The 19,268-nt window shown below is 44.8% G+C and overlaps 1 protein-coding gene across 1 annotated transcript in view; it reads right to left on the bottom strand.

The window, feature by feature from the left end:
• The window catches only part of PLEKHA2 (pleckstrin homology domain containing A2), a 662,181-nt gene that overhangs the window by 364,885 nt on the left and 278,028 nt on the right, over positions 1-19,268 (bottom strand). The window contains exon 3 of the mRNA XM_078666480.1: positions 11,409-11,572. Within this exon, the coding sequence (XP_078522606.1) occupies positions 11,409-11,549 (141 nt within the window). The 5' untranslated portion in view covers positions 11,550-11,572. The remainder of the gene's footprint in view (positions 1-11,408; positions 11,573-19,268) is intronic.

Raw genomic sequence — 19,268 nt, 5'->3', positions numbered from 1 at the left:
CTCCCAGTTCACATAGGGAGGGGGCCGCCAACAAAACCAATCAACCCACCACTTAGGCCATCCAGTGTTTACCACGAATTAAAGAAAAGGCCAGAACAGAACAGCTGGCCCGCAAGATATGAAATAAGGAGGCCGCTACCACCCCAACCATTTGGCTCTTAATGACACACTGAACCCCCCTGATAGCAGTGCCGCCCAGCATGCATCCAAGTTCAGCAAGTCCTTTCGTTCCAGTCTTAAGAGCATGCAACTCTATCGGGCATAGGCACTCTCCCATGAAACCCCCCTATATCCCTGCCAGACCCACCACACAAGCCAGTGCAGGAACACATACAAGTATGCGTCCCATACCCTTTTACTGTTCGTTCAAACATCAATGTACGAGGTGTGGTCTGGTGGTTTCCGTCGCCGTCTCAGAGTCTTGACATGCTCCATTGCCTGTTTGGGTGTTGTGAATATTTTGCCGCCATCCGCTTCATCGATGCGCAGCCACGCAGGATACAACATGGCATAAGGAATTTGTTCCTTGATCAGCGCCTTCTTAACATTCTGGAACTCCTTTCTGGCCGCCTGAACAGCTGCCGTAAAATCCAGGTAGAACAATAGTTAGTTGTTTTGGTAGGTTATCGTGCCCATTTGTCGAGTTACTCTCAGGATGGTGTCTCGATCTCTAAAATTAAGCAATCTGGCGATGATAGGTCTCGGCGGGGCGCCGGGCGGTGGTCTCGCTGCCAAAGAAAGGTGCGCTCTCTCAACTGCAAAGAGAGGTGATAGCCCTACGGGGCCACAAATATCCCGTATCATTGCTTCCATGTAGTCCTCCAGACGCCCCACATTTGTCGATTTGGGAAGGCCTAGGACGTGAATATTGTTGCGTCTTGAGCGTGCTTCGATGTCCTCATTTTTGGCCTGTATCACCGCCAGTATCTTCGTGATGTCTGTTGTCTTCGCCGCGACGTGCTGCAGCCCCTCCTCTGTGTCCGCAATGCGCTGCTCTGCTTCTCCGAGGCTTGCGGCCTGCTTATCAAGCTTTGCAGAGAAATGGTCCACCCTGCCATTGGGAGCTTCTATCTTCCCATCTATAGCCGGTAGACTGGCCTGTATGGCAGCCAACGATTTTTCCAGTGCTGTGGGGCCCTGCGAAGCCGCCTCTAGCTCAGAATCTGATGCTGCATTTTGTAAAGACTGGCTCCCTTTACGCAATTCAAAATTAAGGCGCAATTGGTTCTTCTCCGGCTTACCCATGGTGCCCCACCTCCAGCCCAAGTACGTCTCACCGGTAATCAGGCTTCTGCAAGCGTGTGTAGCCTGTGAATGGCTCCCCTACTTGTCAGATGCAGCTTAATAATGTCCTAGTGCACCGTTGCGCCTAATGTCGTGCTTCTCAATGTCGTGGTCAGACACACACCTCAGCTAGACAGCAGGCAATCTCTCCACAAAATGGCAGCTGAACTACTCACAATGGCGCTGTAACAGGGCCCTCCAGGACAGACAACAGAAGGCAGCCTCACAGACCAATACGGTAATCGTTTCCAGTCCCAGGACGGTCTATCACACAATGCTGACAGTGCAGTAGGGAGGCATAATATCACTGTGATTCAGTCCCCTGGAGTAGCATGCCAGGCGCGCGTCTCAGCCTCAGTAATACGCACCGCATCTCAGCAGGCGGCCCGCAGGCACCGCAGCTTCCACTTCCCAGCCGCTGGTCCCCGGCTGCACACCGCTTCAACACTGCAGCAATGCCGATCGTCTGAGAGCCAGACAACACCGGGACACCGCCTCCTGTGCAATTCCACATGCGGGAGTCCTGGCGGCCGGACGCTCAGCCTCGCGGCCAATTCCTGCCAGCAGAAGTTGGGTCAGACAGGCACTCGGCACCCCTCAAATACGCTCCGGTACTGTTCACACGGAAGGCGGAGGCAGACTCATGGGCATCTGCAATCCACAGCACACTGATCCTGCGCCGATGTGGTGTCTAATCTCGCGGTCCTCCACATGGTCCGCACCGAAGGCCGAAGCAAGGGCGCTCGAATGTCCTCAACGCCCGTGCCCACCTCACAGGTCTCCCCCGCACCACCTTCCGCTGCACTCTGTTCTACAGACCTCAATCCAGGCACAGCACGGCCCCGTCTTTCCGCGAGCGAGCTTCTCCTCAGCCCGGCCCGACCAGGGATCGGCCGCGGCAAATCCTCAGCAGTGTAGAAGGCCTACACCTATAGGCCGCTTCCAATCACACCGCCGCCATTTCCTCAGCATCGGGGCACCCCTCTTCTTCGCGGGCAATTCCCAGCCGCCTTTCCGCTCACAAATCACCTCATTCGACCAGCCTTATTTCACCGAGAACAGTCCTACCAGTTAATATAACAGATGGCCCAGTGGGGACAGGATTACTGCAAGATTTTGTTCGGCGGCCGGCAGAGCAGCACTATAGTGCAGCCATCTTGCCAAGCACCAAGCCACGCCCCCCCTACAATCTGGAGTTGGTCTGCTTTTGCACACCTTTTCCTGTGTTCGCCCCCGGAGACCCCCACAAAAAGATGACTGTCCACCAAGCAGTTCGTGCTACAATCAATGTAAAAGTTCACAGCCCTCTTTGTGTCTATGTGAGGAAGCCTCTGTTTCTCTTTGGATGGATGGGAAGTGGCTAAGAAAGCTGACAAGGTAATATATTTCACTATGTGGAAAGGCTTGGCAGCTTCCTGGTGGAATTCCCTGCTTTGCATTTTAGCAATACCTTGTCTGGAAAGAAGGTTTTATATGGTTGCTAGACAGGGAGAACTTGTAAATCATTCACACTGATATTATTGTTATGTTATGTTATGCAGATGTGTGAAATACACTATCTCCAGGGAGGGTATCCTGGCACTGAACAGGTGTGTGTCTAGCCACAACTAGGGCATACTGGGACTACTTAAACAGTCAGGTCTTTCAGCTTCTTGCCAAATTCCAAAAGTGAGGAGGAGGCTCTTATGTGTAGTGGCAGGTAATTCAATGCTTTAGTAGCGATATAGGAGAAGGCATAATAGCCTGATCTGGTTTTCCATGTGTGTGGGATGTGTGCAAGTAGGGGTCCAGACATGCAGAGGTTTCTGGGAGGTTTATGAAAGCAGATGTAATTGTTGAGATATTCTGGGCTCTGTTATGTAGTGCCTTTAAAGTGTGGGTGAGGATAGGGAATAGTCCTCCATGTGAATTGGGAGGAAGTGGAGCACCATCAGTTGTGGTGTGATGTGAGTGCGGCATGGGAAGCTGAGAGTGATACTGGCCACAGAGTTCCGAATGGTCTGCCGTCTTCTGGTGAGTTTTTTCTTTTTCTGACTTAGAAAGTGTTCCTGTAGTCCAGCTTGCTTGTATCCTGGGTATGTATGTATGACTATTGTCCAGGTGCTGATTGGGAGCCATTTGAAAATCTTCCTGAGCATCTTCAGGGTATGAAGCGTGAGGTGGTGACAACATTGTCGAGTTTGCTGCTGATAATGATCCCGAGGTTCTCGGCAGGGGTAGTGGAGAGGATGTCAATCCTTCCTCTGTTGGCCTCCCAGTGAAGTCCCACAGTGATGTGCTCTTCCCAAAGATTACGATTCAGGTATTTTCAGTGTTCAGTTTGAGGCAGTTGGCCTTCAGTCAGTGGGCAATTTCAGTCATGCAGGCATTGAATTTGATTAAGATACTGGGCGTCTCATCAGTGAGGGTAGAGAATCATATATGTGTCGTCAGCATAGGAGAGGATGCAGATGATGCTGTCTAGAGGGATCATGTATGCGTTGATGATTTTCTCTAAGACCTTGGGTGTGAGCATGTAGCTGATGGGTTACAGTACTCTGGAGTAGGCATGGTGGGAGCACAGGTCCGATGAGGTTGAAGTTGCTGTAAATGGAGTGATTCTGTGACTGAAGAATTGAGAGAGATTGAGAGAAACACTTTCTTTAACGTAAACAATCTAAGAGGGCAGCTGTGCATTTGCTCAACTGGGATGCACAACAGGAACATGAGAACTAGATTGAGGTCCCACTGGGCCATCACAAATGGTGTTGATGGGTACATATTAGTCAGTCCTTTTTTAAACACATCACAACAGGTGATTTGAATAGGGATAGCTGATTAGGTAACCATTCAAAGGCTGATAGGACCAACAGGCTTTAACTGTCACCACAGCAAGACCTTGCTCGGCTATGGATAAACAAAACAGTAGTATATCACACAACTGGGCTTGCAATGGATGGATATGTTGGAATGAACACTAAACAACAATCTTCTCCCATTGGTCTTAGTGGAGGTGTGCCTGGCTGCAAATATTACGCTCACTACTTCGAAAGGGAGGTCAAAGGCCATCAACTGTTGCTGTTCAATCTCCAAGCATGGAGGTATAAGTTGTGCAGGCTCAGGTGCAGGATCCAAAGGATCAGTCTCATGTTTGCCCGAAAGAGTAGCCGTTTGGAGGACAAATGTTCATGGGCAGAAGTTCTGAATACTACACACCCATTGGCCTATCCAGAGCCGTCATGATTATGACATAGACTTGGCCGTTCCTGATCTTCTTGAGAATCTTAGGCAAGAGATGTACAGGTGGGACGTGTACAGGAGTCCGGAGTTCAAATCCAGGAGAAAGTCATCTCCGAGCAAGAAGTGCCTTGGGAACTCCAATACACAAAGGTTTGGACAGTGCACATTTTCTGCAGTGGCAAAAAGACCAAGCCAGGGTTCTCCTCATTGTTGGAAGATGGCCTGTGCCACCTCTGAATATAGCCAGCATTTTGATCCACTAGGCATTGCTGACTGAGTTCATCCTCCCTGTGTTTATAGGTCCTGCCAGGCGCAGCATGACCAGGGATCTACTCAGAGGATTCTATCAGTTCAAGAGGCACAGGGCATCCTGGCACAGGAAGCATGACCTCACTTAGCTTTACTTTTTGCAGTACCGCATGAAGGTGGCATTGTCTGTGAGAACCTCCACCTGGTACCTCTTTATGGGCAGAGGGGACCCTTTGGCTGCAAACGGAATCAACTGTTACTCCAAAAGATTGATGTGGAGACGGGTTTCCAACAGAAACTGTAGTACTCTAATCTCCATCTCTCACAGATGACCACCCCAACCCAGCAACGATCTATCCATCCTGACTGTAAGCCAAGGGTGGAGTAGGGAGAAGGGTCTGATACCTGCCCAACTGTAGTCCATCAGCCAACACTGCAGATCTCTAGCACTGTTCTCTGACACCTGGTTAGAGGCTGAAATGTTTCCTTGGTGCTGAGATGACTGAGACTTCAGAACCCTTTGCAGAGAATGCATGTGCCATTTGGTATGGCCCAGAAGCAAGATGCAGGGGGTCAAGAAGCCTCAGGGCCACTTTCACTGCGACCCATGCCAAGGCTGAAACAAAAGGACTACAGCCTGAATGTCCTGGACTTATTGAGGCGGAGGGAAGGCTCAGAAGAGCACCAAGTCAGAGATGGCACCAATGAAAGGGTGTTTCAGTGAAGGAGCCAGATGTGGCTTTGGCACATTCATGGAAAATCCTAGTGATGTCAACATTTTGGCAGTCACCTGGAGGTGATCCACAACCATGTGAAGCGAGCCCCCCTTCAACAACTAGTCCTAGAGGTAAGGGAAGACTGGTACTCCCAACCTCTAAAGAGGTATAGTTACCACCACCATGACTTTTATGAACACCCGAGGGAGAGCACTGAGAACTGAAGGTACTAATGCCATACCTGAAACCACAGGTAGCGCATGTGGGACTGCAGGATGGGAATGCGGAAATATTGAGTACTGAAGATCCAAGGTCACCTTCCAGTCTCCTGGATCCAGGGCAGTCATAACTTGGGCAAGGGTGACCTTTTTAAACTACTTGTTCCTGAGGAAGAAGTACAGAGGACACACATCAAGGATGGGATGAAGGCCTCTGTCCTTCTTTGCAACAGATATTGAAAGGAGTAACAGCCAGTCACAACTTCCGATGCTGGAACTCTCACTATTACTCCCTTGTCTAAAAGAAATTCCCCTTGCAAAATAGGTAATTGGTTATTAGGAAGTCAATATTGTTTAGAATGCATGTTTGGAGGGATGGAGAGGAAAGTGAGAGTGCATCCATTTAGAAAAATTTAGAGTACAAATCTGTCTAATGTGATGCTTTGTCATCTGTGGAGATAATAATTAATCTGACCACCTACTGGGTAACTGCATTGTTGAAGGCACCTTAAAGTGGTTTTGCAGCAGAGGGAATTAAATAGTTCATTGCCCCTATTTATTTTATTTATTTATAAAGTTTGATATATCGCAAACATGACCTGTGTGGGTAGGAGAGCGCTTTACAGGTGATATGAAATTAGTAACAAGTAAGAAACAAGAGAACAGCCACATACATTAGAGAAGTACAAACTGTGCAAGATAGCAAATTGAGGAAAGTAGCTTCCATAGGACAAGTCAAAGTAAAATATCCATAATCCAACAGACGAATAATATTCATGGGTAAAGATCAAGGGCCCGATGTAGGTAATCCTCATTTACCGACTCTAAAATACCGACTTTTACCGATTCGGTATTATAGATTCGGTAAATGAGATGTAGCTAAAAATTCGATATTTTACCGAATCGGTAGGATTCGGTAATTAATGAATCGGTATTTACCGATTCGGTAATTGCCATTGATTCCTATGGGCCTTGAGGCCCATAGGAATAAATGTCAATTACCGAATCGGTAAATACCGATTCGGTAAAAATACCGAATTGTCAAGGGGAACAGGGTGTCACTTTGACACCCTGTTGCACCCCTGATTTTGGCTTGTGTACCATGTGACACACATACATGCCCTTAGGGCATGTATGTGTGCCACATGGCACAGGTGTTCATGCACAGATGTGCATGTACACAGGAATTCGTTATTTACCATGCAATAGTATTACATGGTAAATAACAAATCGGTAATGGCCTGTGGCACTGTTTGAAGTGCCACCTACATCTGGATTTACCGATTTGGTAAATTTACCGATTCGGTATTTTACAGAATCGGTAAATTTACCGAATCGGTAAATATACCGATTCTGTAAATATAAGGCCCCCTGCATGTCAAAGACCAAATACCGGTCGGTAACGGCCGAAATCGGCCATTACCGACCGGTATTTGGTGTCCTACATCTGGCCCCAAGAGTCAAAATGTGTGAACCCAGAGCAAAAATGTGTTGATAAGCAGTGATTTCACTTCTTTTTTGCAGGATGCAGTAAAAAGGGATTAGTCTGATCCAGAGGCAATGCCCAAGAAGGCTCTGTTGCAAATTTTCTTTTTGTGGAATATCTGTGGTTTTAGCAACAAGGTACTGGTGCTTCTAGAGGAATGTACATTGTTGTGTCCAGTATCTTGGTGTGCTGTAGTGTATGGCCTTGTGAGTTATGCAATCAATTTTTAGTTGCATTCTTCCCTCATATGGTAGCCAGTTAAAAGATTTTAGACCTGGGGTGATGTGTTTGTTTCCTTTTGTTCCTTGGTGTGGCAGCAGAGTTAAGAGAGGCCCTTAGAGGTGCCAACTTGGATCTAGGAAGGACACAAAGGGTTGCACTTCCATAGTCTAACCTGGGAATAGCTAGAACTTGGACCGCTGATTTGAGGTAATCATGGGGAAGGAAGGATTTCAATTTCCTTAAAATATTAATTTGATAATTTGCTCCTTTGGTGGCAGTACTGATGTGCTTCTGCATGTTCAGGTAGTTGTCACTGTTATTCCCAGAGATCTTGTGCAGTCCATAGTGTGTGGTGAGCAGTTGAGGTAACTGCTGTGTAGGTGGTACCAGTCTAACTGAGTATGCTGTTACTTTACTCTCCTTAAACAACTCCAGGGACGAATCTGCTTTTTCTCATATGAGATGGTGCCATCTAATGCCATTGAACGTGAAGGTCCATTAGAGTTTGTTGGGAAAACCCAGTAAAGTTAAATCCAAACATGCTCAAGAAGCACCACGCTAGTAAAGACTGGCCTACCAAAGCAGTCAGTAGTGTCCATGCCAAAGAGATGGCATATTTAGGTGTGTCTTGATCATCCTGTATAATCGGTTGTAGGTTGGTCTGAAGGTCATCTGAGACCGCTGGCAAGATGTCAGCCACCATGTTCCACAACACATGCGAACAGCATTCCAGTAGGCAACTGGAGTCAACAGATCTGACGGCGAGGCTGGTTGAGGAGAACATGTTTTTGTTAAACGCCTCCTCGCATTTTTGTCTAACAGAGTGGTCAGAAACGCATTAGGGCTGAGCCTGCTGGTAGAGCCTTGGACTACCAGGCTCTCTGGAGTTGAGTTCTGCAAAAGAAAAGCTGGGTCTCCCTGGGAAGGCCTCTGCCTCCCGGCTATTTGTCAGTTGAGTGGTGGGCAAGATCCTAGCACTGCCCAGTTGCCCAATAGTGTGTCCATTAGGGGCTCATTGAATCACAGGAGTGGTGCCTCTGAGGTCGCCACTGGCTGCAGGACCTTGGCTAGAACGTTTGTTTTGAGCTGCATTGTATGTAGTTGTAGGTCTAAAATCTCTGCTGCTCTCCCTATGACTGCTGCAAATGAGGCATAGGGCTTGAAGGTACTCCAAGAGGAGCCTACAATTTACAGCATAGCCTCTTGGAAAGCCTGGACTTGCTGCAGTGTCTCAGATGAACCCATAAACACAGGTTGAACCGAGAATCAAAGTCAGGAACAGTTCCGAGGTTGAAGGCCGACACTGCGACTAGGAAGGATCACTGACAGAATATCTGAGTCAAAAATATTGTGTGGACGGAATATTGTGTCAAAAATATTGAGAACCAAAATATCGAGAAGGTAAGTGTAAATAGGTAAGTATATATTTACTATTCTTAATTCCACATTAATGTACTTTAAAGAGATATATATACATATATGTACCTTGATGCTATATATATCGTCAAGGTACATATATGTTGAATTATAAACAGTAAGACTTTGCTTACCTATAGAAACTTACCTTCACAATATTTAAGTCCTCGACATTTCTGACACAAATCGTTAGTCCACGAAATTTTTGGTTCCTATATTCTGTCTGAATACCGATTACGGAAGAACAGTAACAAATAATCCATCAGCCAAAACTGAAGTAATACACATAGTTTTTATGGACTGAGAACTGGGTGGGTGTGATTTTTGCCTTGTTTGTCTAGGGAGAGTACCTTTTATACATGAATTTATCAATGACCGGGAACTATCTCACTATTAGAGGCTAGTGAGTGGGTTTGCATACATCCTTTCATCAAAGTTTTTCCACGTTCAATTTATGTTAACTTACAAATGTTCCTTTCCTTTTTCATGAAACAGTACTTTGCCACGTTGCCTTTTTGCATGAGAACTCTTTAGGTATGTCTGACCTGCTGATCCTGGGACTATGGAACTTAAATGCTTGGTAATGTTTTACCTTGCACACATCCTGTTTCAGGACTTCTCTCGCGTGTTCTGCATCGTAGAGCACTGCTGGTAGGCAAGACTGAGAACACGAATACTATTAAACAATCTGATCGTTCATATATTGTGAAAACAAAAACAACTGCAAGAAAAACAATAAATATCCCAGCATGTATGGAGCCCAGAGTATGCAACTCCAGAAAATATCTATACTGCCCAGGTGTAGATTTCCACAACACTTTAAAACCGTGCTGTAACATTCGCACAACAATTAACACCAAAAACATATGAATGTGACATATGGAGAATATTCAGTTCTTAAGACACTTAATGAAACAGAACATGAGGCTGATTTAGAGTATGATGCAGATGCAATGGACATGGAGTACACTCTACTACAGCCTCATAGTCCGCCCACCTGATTTAGAGGTGGGCGGACCATCAGGTGAACGCTGATGGAGTAAACCTTACGCTCTCAGGCCATTGGAGGCAAGCCATCTATTCGACCGCCCTGTATAAAGTGGGCAGTCGGATGGCTGTTTTTTACTGTCAGTCACCGCCAGGTATATACTGGTGGTGAGAGACAGTAAAAAATAAATAAATATTGCCCACACACCTTGGGAGAAAACTCCCATTTTGTGGGATCATTCGTTTTTAATGCTTCAAAAACAAACTCTTGGTTTGTTTGATGGAGCTGATTGTCAACCGTTACCTTAATTGGCAGGAACCACCATGACAGCGTTTGCAGCCATTGTATGAAGATGTCCGCTGGACCGACAGACATTTTTAAATTTGGCTGGTGGAGTAAAGGTAGGCTGGCGGACTTAAAATCCTCTCCCACTCTGTCTGCCTTTATTCCATCAACCAAACCCCTAAATCAGACAAGATACAGTGTATGTATCTGGTGCCACGTGTGTGAGTCTATAAGAAGAAAATAATCTAGCCCAGCTGAGCCTGTAAGATCACTTTATACTGAGAGACAGCTCTGCCACCTACTTTGTTAGATGAACAGTGCTAAGCAGAAAGGAGGTATTTTTTCCACACTTTAGGTAATTATAGGAAAGATAGCCTCTCTCTGCATTACGGTTGCCACCTGGCTTTTCTTTACCAGCACGAACACTATTTTAATGTCCCACCTGATACAAAAATTAGGAAAACCCCCTAAAGCCGGTATTTTCTTCCCTTATCTGTACATAGTTAAAATAGATATGATAGGGAGAAAGTATCTTAAAATGGGTTCCAGAGCTGTCTTAAGGACCCATGATTGATAATTTAGGTAAACAAAGACAGAATGGCCATGTTGAAAATGAGAGCAGATTTTTTTTAACGTTCTATATAAGTATTGTGTCTTGGCCTATGCAGAAGCCTAAAATGGTAACAAATGGCAGATATATTCTCTAGTAATAATGGCAATCCTACTTTCTACAAATTCTGACTACAGCGTTTTTCAAATCTGATTCATATTCAACCGGCTCTGATATCTTTTTGCAACACATATCTACTGCTTTTTGGTGTGTTAAATTTTGCACTAGAGATTCCAATTTTATCTTCATTGTAACAGACATCCTATCCTATTTATGTTGTTTGTGGGAAGGTTTATGGTGTGACTGTGCATTTTAAGAAATAATTATAAAGATACTGCAAGTCACTTGGAAGTTTCATGACCTTCTAAAGGCACCTCTTCCTCTATATGGCCAGGGAACCCATTGCTGACTTGCAAACATCCTTTTAATGTACAGCACGGGGTACTCTATCCCATACATTGCGCAGAGTGAAGAAAATCAACACTTCACTTCTGTCTCAATTAGACAAGAAACTCTGATATGAGGTAAAAAGGATGGCCATACAGACTTTTAATGCACTTTCTAAAAAAGACTACCCTACTCCATACACCAACAGAATGACTATCAACAGAGTTCTGACCAGGCAGCACATTAATGCACAGCAAAACATTGAAAAGGAATGCAAAATATTGCTCTATTTTTCAACACATTTGGTTTGCCTCTTCTGAGGTCTCACCTGGGGGTTGTCCATGTACCATAGGAGGAAGTTGGCCTTGGTGTCCAGGATGAAGTACCTACGGAGAAACCTGCCACAGGCTTCATTGTCCTCTATGTCCAGGAACCCACAGATTCGATTTTGCCGATCCACGTAAGGCATTCCTGTTTCCTTCTAGCATTACACTGTGGAAAAGAACATATCACACAAATTAGCATTGTCTTTTCCAAATTGCAGACTGTGTACATAGTGAACTAGGTTTAAATGACTATATGTTAACTCGTACCAGCCGTTGTTCCGGGGTCCAAACCGTAGGTGCCATGGCGTGATCCTCAACAGTTCCAAAAAGCGAGCTAATGAGGCGAAATATATATAATCATATACTTCCCACAACCCCGGGACAAGATCAGAAACTCTGATACTGGATAAACGCCTTCTACATTTTTGAAAGGACCCCAAAGTGGTTGATCCTGAAGCATAAAAACACCCCTTAGCGAAGGTGTTAAATATGCAACACACGTGGTAAATTTTCACCACTCACTTTTTTCACTTAGACGCACTGTTTTGGAGAGGTCCTGACGAAAGCCCACTATATTTTTTCTCCGGGCTGAAACATGTCGACCAACTGGTAATAAACACAGATACACATAGTGTCTGGAATATATTATACACTCTATAAAGGATTAGTTTTTAACCATACCCCGAGGCTCCACGAATAAAGTATCCAGGAAGCACTCTGGAGGTATTTTTAATTTTTAAATTAATCACATTCACATAATCACACATCACATCATCACTGTAAACCAGCTCCACTGTAATCCAGGTGTCGCAGCACAGCCAGGTAGCATTCGGCTGCCTGGCTGGGACCCGATGATGAAGCATGACACCATCCAGGTTGGTGTGTGAGGGTTTTACTAGCAAACCTGCAAGGTGCCGACACGTCAGACAGCAAAAGCTCTTGGCCGTCTTCTTTTGGTTATAAATATATGTTAACTATGCAAATTATTCTCAGATCTGAAAATTGCCATTTATTGTTTCACATGAAAATCAAAAACTCAGCAGTACAGCTAACAATGGCATCGGGGCCAAATCTTGATCAGGATTGGGCATCAGCAAACTTGACTATTACTGCAGTTCATGCTTGTATTAGGGTTCTTAGCCTGTACTAATTTCAAACCCCCAGCTTCACCCCAGCACCATCTTCAACTTTCATGATACAAACAAGCTCTCTCACTCCAGCAACAGGCTGGCTGTCTCACTCTGAGGAGTTACTAACACTGGGCTTCCTATTGCTCCTCCCTTCACTACTATTCCTAGTTATTTTATCCTGCCACTTCAACAGATTTATGCATGCCCTTGTACATATACCGTTTTAGTAACAAATCTCCAACTGAAGAGGGCGGAAGTGAGAATGCTCCACAAATGTGGCGAATGTCTCAAGTGGCCTTCAGGCACCTTGGGATTTTCTGCCACTTAGCTATTTTTGCATTGGAGTTTTTGGAGGCAGAATGGTTCTGCTGATGTGAAATTGAGGTTCCTTCGGGGAGTCTTGTAGGTTGGCAGGGAATTCACATTGTGCTGTTTCTTTGTGGCAATGTGCTCTACATGTATTAAAGCCTTAGTAATTAACGTGATGCTAGTGATATGAAGCGGCTAGCAGAGACAAGGTCCTTACCACTTTTGTTTGGTGGGTCTAACTTCCTGTACAAAAGACATCAGGAAGTACACATAGCAGCAAACACTGAACTATATAGGTTGCAGCCCTGAACTCTGTGGCAATGGAAGATTGAAGTCAGAAAGGGATTTCTCGAAAGATAGACAACGGCACTATCTCTGGTTAATCCTCAGAGTCAGAGGGGACCTGGGTTCGATTCCCATACAGGATGCCAAGCCTATTTCACCATACGAATGAATCCAATGAATTAAACTCTTTGTTTTATTCTTCACATTTAATTTTATTTTATTCCATTTCTTGTCTCCTTTTTTATCCATTTTTTAATTCATTTTATACATTCAACTGCCCTGTCGGGAACTTTTAATAGCACAGGGGAGTAACGTTTCCATATGTCACGATATTAAAATCCAATGCATTTCGGGAATGTTATTCCCTTCGTCAGGGATATCTAAAATACAAACATTTTCGGGCACATTGGGCGAAGCGCTATCGGGTGTGCACGCCGCTCCAACACTGAAAAAATTGAGGTTAAAGCACAGAGAAATGTTTTGAATACATCGGTGTGCATTCCACCACCCCCACTAATCTACATAATCCTCAGAGTCGGCACTTCATGAAGAAGGCTCTAGTCAGACAAAACAAAGCTCATTTTGAGGATCCTGGGCCAGTACAGGCCATACCTTAAAAGCAACATGCTTCTGGCTTCTCTCTTCTCGAATAACTGTTGAGGGACCAAAGGCTCACTCCACAAGAGCCTGCCTTAGTATCCATGACAGAGCACACATTAAAAGAGTTAATGAACAATCCCAGCACACATACAATCAATATTTACAAAAGAGTCAAATGATTTGTGGCAAGACAAACAAATTAAGACATGTATATTGTAGATGTAATCTTTTTGAAGCTCCAGCCTAACACGTGTTTCGTCGATTGGGAGTAGAACTTGCGACTTCCTCAGGGCTGGAAAAATATATATACATGCATAGTGTAAGCCCATAGATATGGGCAGGTTGATACATACTGGATAGGTGAATAGTAAGTGGCCCCAAATGTGACATTGGATATCAATTTTCATCATATTCAGGCCTATAATATTGCGTCCATCAGTTTATCACATACCTTCTTAATCTGTGCAGGACTAGCATCATTGTTTTTAACAGGCAATTGCAAATGCGTAACCCAATATATCAAATTCGTGCTCAATCTGTGCAGTACAAGCATCATAATAATGGGAGGTGAGTAATTTAGACCGTTGTCGTCTGAGAGTGTCTGGCGTGGTGAGCAAAAAAACATCCACACCAGTCCTGGAGCGGGGGCAATTTGGACGAAGGTGCGCATAACACTATTTTAGTAGTGAGGTCAATACCAAAAGAAATACAAGGCGCAGGCCCAGGCCTACCTTTATATGTTCTGGAAGAGATGTTGTGCCTAAAATTATGTATATCAGTTTAGCCATTGTATATCGCTGCCATACACATATACAGTAAGACCATTACTGAGTGTTTTAGTTACAAAGCCGGACATACCTTCATGCCGGTTATAATTCCGTCCCGGCCTTATTATGGCTAGGAAAGTATACAAGGTCACCACTTCTGTCACGTAAGATGTCCTGTAAGTTATGTGCTGGGTTATCATATTGGAGATATCACCTTTTTTAATTTTGTATTCTCATAGACCCCTATACTTACAACCCTACAGGATCTGACAGCAATGCGCATAGTTCTGCAATACTCACATAGGATATAGGATATCACACCTACTCCTTTTACTTAACTTACAGGACATCTGGAGCTCCAAGAACATTAAATCTACAATATACATGTCTTAATTGTTTGTCTTGCCACAAATAATTTGACTCTTTTGTCAATATTGATGGTATGTGTGCTGGGATTGTTCATTAATTCGTACAGATCTTCGGATCTGAATTCTGGGGTGTTGGATGACCACCCCCTCCCTGGGCACCAAACACTTAAATAGCTATAGTATCTAAGAGACCTATATTAGAGAGCGCCACTACCACACATGGCACTATCATCCCAACTAGTACTACACATTAAAAGAGATTGGTAAAGACTGATCTATTTCAGATATTGTCATACTAAGCACGAAGGTCAGAGGAATAAAGTAACAATAAATCAGATTTCCTCACTCAAAAACTGCAGATAATTGTTCTAGATTCCAGTTACAAATGCTCCTGGATGGGGCAAGCAAAATAACAGGGGGGGAAATCACTAGGAGGAAAGTAAGCAAGATAAAAAAAACACATTCAATCATGAGCAAGGGGGTGCCCCAAAGCTCACTCTACGTTTACTGGAAACAATAGGTCTGGCCAGCAGAAAGCTAAAACTGTCTGTAGACTAAAATGGGAAGATTCATAGAATGTAGTTGATTTACAATCCCTGTACCTCTGGCAGAAGTAGATCATAAATGAGGGTGTTGGGAAGTGGTTACACACCTGAATTTGTCCATGCGACTTCAAAGGTCTGGAATTGTGGGGCATCGCCTAACAGAGGTACTATCCCACAGGTATATTTCTATTTCAATTTTCAAGGATTTATATAGCGCATGGCTACCCAACGGGCTCCCAGCAGTGGAAAGGAACTTCGCTCTGAAAAAGAATATCTGTGTGTCGCTAGAATAGATGGGTTTTCAGTAGTTTCCTGAAGGAGATTTCTGATTCCTCCCATCTAATGTGGGAAGGGAGCTCATTCCAGAGCTTGGGATCTAGAAATCTGAAGGAGCCTCCACCTCCCCTTGCCTTCTAATTCCTGGGAACCAGAAGAAAGCCTTGACCCTCACAACGTAGGGTTCATATGTGGGCATAGGGAGAGATTAGACGCTGGATTGGGAGGGGTCATTTTCGATGTACAGCTCGATGGACCAAGCAGAGGGACTTGAATTGTATTCTTTTTTGGACCGTCTGCCAGAGCTGGAGCAGCTGAGGTGCGCTTTGGAATTCTGAATAGTGTGCGCATGCTGCTGCATTCTGTATTATTTTGTAGTCGTAGATAGAGAGAATTTCTGTAGTCCAAGCATGAGTTGAAGAGCCCCAGAACTACTAGTCTGCACAAGCCGTTAGGAGTCTAGATATTCAGAGTAATTTAGAAAAAAAACAACTACAAATGTGTAATGGGCCAGTGGCCTAAAATTGCCATTCACACATGCACATTTTGTTTTAAATTTTGAGCACAGAAGCAACAGCATTCTTCAACACAATGTTGTGTATCAGGCCAATAGGATAGCAGCACAATTGTGGTAACTCGGGTAAACATCATCCAGCGCAAGCTGCCTTATGTTTGCCTTTATTACAGTAAAAAGCTGGAACCATAAGCCAAGCAGGAATCAGAGAAGTGCCATCTAGGCAAGGTACAGAAGGCAACCACAGTGGGGAATGCTGTAATGTAAAAAATCTTGATTGGCTGTGTCTGTGAGTTAGCAAGTGTGTGTTTTTTTGTGCAAAGACCTGTATTTGTTTGTGTATATGTGTTTGTGCAATGGTCACTGTCTGTTGGGAGCTCCCTTGCTATAATGCTGGCCGTGGCATAGTGGTAGTAATTTTCAGACAAAGATGGCAAGATGGTGCTAAACCCTGGTATAATGCTGGCCCCTAGTATAATGGTGGTAATGCTTGGCATAATGTGTATTTGTACTAAACTCCCAGGCTCTAGAACATTTTCAGACTTGGGGATGTTCAAACTTAGGCTGAAAAGCCAGAATGGTCATAATTCTTTGACCCAGCAAGCACAGAGTCACTTTGCAAAACTTTCAGAAATGCAGCAGCCGCACTGCTGCAGCCCCCCCCCCCCCCCCGCAAGGCCGGACTGGCCGTAGCGGGCACCGGGCAATCCCCGGTGCGCCTTTTGGGCAAAATCAGCCCTGTAACAAAATCAGCCGAAACGCGGCCCTGGCAAAGAGCTCTGCGGCATCCCCAACCCCCTGGGGGACGAGCGGCCGAGCACTTTGCCAGGGCCGGTTTTGGTTCCCAGTCCGGCCCTGCCCCCCTGACCACAATCCCATATGCTTGTTGGTGGGGCCCTGCATCCTGTGGTCAGCATATCAAGGAAAAGCTTAGGGCAAAACTAAATCGTACCAGGCATTATTGAAGTTCACACCTGTCAAAGAGTGTGCATATGTGATTTGGAAAGAAACTTTAAAACTTCTCAGATTTCACTGCTTCTCTTTTTTGCATACTTTATGCAACACTTTAAGCCTTAGTGTTATGGCTTAAAGTTGTGCATAAATTGAGTGAAATAAAGCATGTCTTAGCTGGACACCCCTACATTCTATATTATTCTACAGTGTGTAATGCCTCAATACCTGCAGCAGAGTTGTGGCAATAAACGTCCACACCTCCTAAACGCCCACACTACATAGAGTTTGTGTATACCACTATACAACTATTGAACATGGGCATGTAGCCAGACATTCACTGGTCGATAATATATTGTCAACAGCAGCTTTGCCCCTTCTCACATGATTTGTGGAACAGGCTTTGGCTTTAAGGTACTACCTACTTTCAGTTGTACCTCTGTAATCCACAGCAGCTGCGTTCAGCCTGGTTAAGCATGGAACATTACTTCCACCCCAACTTTTCTATTTGAAAACATTGTGCCTTACAACTTTAAACAGTAAAAGAGGAACAGAAGGTCCAGAGCACTTTCATGGATAAACATTAGATGCTAGTCAGACCATAATAGGCTGCTGTTAGATTGTCCATGTCCAGCCGGACAAGGAGTTTATTAATATACAATAATCAAGAGATAACATTTCAATTTGAAAACAGGGTTTCAAAAATGACGGGCACAATCCTGTGCTAAACTCATAACAGAAAGTAAAGAGAGATATAGTAAGTAGAAAAGGAAGATTTTTTCAGGCAAAGAAGAGTAGAGCAGACTGGTGCACTTTTTAAATCAATATTACAAGTGTATACCAGAGTAGTACATACAGTAATTGGTACAAAGAAATGGTGACACTGTATGGCTACTTAAAAAGGTCGACGTTTCGATCCCGCGCTCTAAATTACATAGGGATCATCATCAGGACTTAATTAAATTACAATGCCTGGTTTGAACATTGATGCGCCTGTATGGGAAGGGAAACAGGGAGAGAGAGAAACAGACCATTCACAGTTAGGTATATAGAGAAAGGTTTGGTCAAAAGAGATTTCAGTATGCGTCCTAAAAACAGATTACATTGCCTTACAATCGGATTCGCAGTGAGCTTGAGCATTTGTGGAGCATAATCCGTGAACGTGCGGCTAAGTATGGTGAGAAGCCAGCGGTTGAATTGGTGAAAAAAACATGAAGGAAGAGAGATTCCAGTGTGCATCTTAAAAACATTTACTACGCGTTACATTCGGATTCGCAGTGATTTGGAGCATATGACGACACTTCCAGTGCAATTAGTGCTGGATTGTGCGAGGAACCGGAGGTTGGAGTGAACTTGATCGTACGGGGGGTGATTTGACATGCCAGTGGACGCAAGAGATTAGGTAGCTGAGCAGTTACCTCTGTGCTAGGGGCGAGCTTGGTATGTTCCAAGGTGCAGTCCAGCGTTCATGAAGTTAAGAGATTGGTAATCGACCGGCGGGTTGGCACGGTCTTTCTGTAGGTGGATAAATAAAATTGGGGTGTCAAAGACCTAGGGCTAGTAACTATGAAAACCGGGGGGAGATGGCAAGAGGGTTACCTTGAAGGTGCAACCGGATTATTTAGGAGCCGGATTACGGGTGATGGCACGGTTGCTTCGTTGAATCTGTTAAAATAAAACAGCATTACAGTGTGGCGCGAAAATGAAAGTGAGTGATCATGCGAGTGATGAAAGTTATTGGTGATCATACCGGGGGAAGTTCACGGATAGGTTCAGTGAACTAGGGCACAGTGGTCCTCTGGATAAAAAAGCGGTCCTTCAATTGTTAGATCCGCTGTGGGGGTAGAGGAAGGGCGTTTTAGTATTGGAACGTACGACCGCTGAAGTTAGCGGGTTTAGCATTGAGAGGCGCTCGGGACTTACCAGATCGGCGGAAAGATGTCCGTCCAGGTTGCGCAGGCTCCCACGGTTGTCTGCTGCACTAAGACTGCAGAAGCCGTGACAGTTAATGCGTGCATTCTGGCAATCATGTGACCAGGGCGGGAGGGGCAGTGAGCGAGTTGGTGCAGGTGTAAAGGAAGGTCTTAGGCAGCGGCCATTTTGAAGTGGTGACGGTG

This window comes from Lissotriton helveticus, chromosome 11, assembly GCF_964261635.1.
Source record: "Lissotriton helveticus chromosome 11, aLisHel1.1, whole genome shotgun sequence".
Classification (NCBI taxonomy): Eukaryota; Metazoa; Chordata; class Amphibia; order Caudata; family Salamandridae; genus Lissotriton; species Lissotriton helveticus.
Note: the sequence above shows the minus strand (reverse complement) of the source record. Positions and strands in the feature narration are given on the sequence as shown.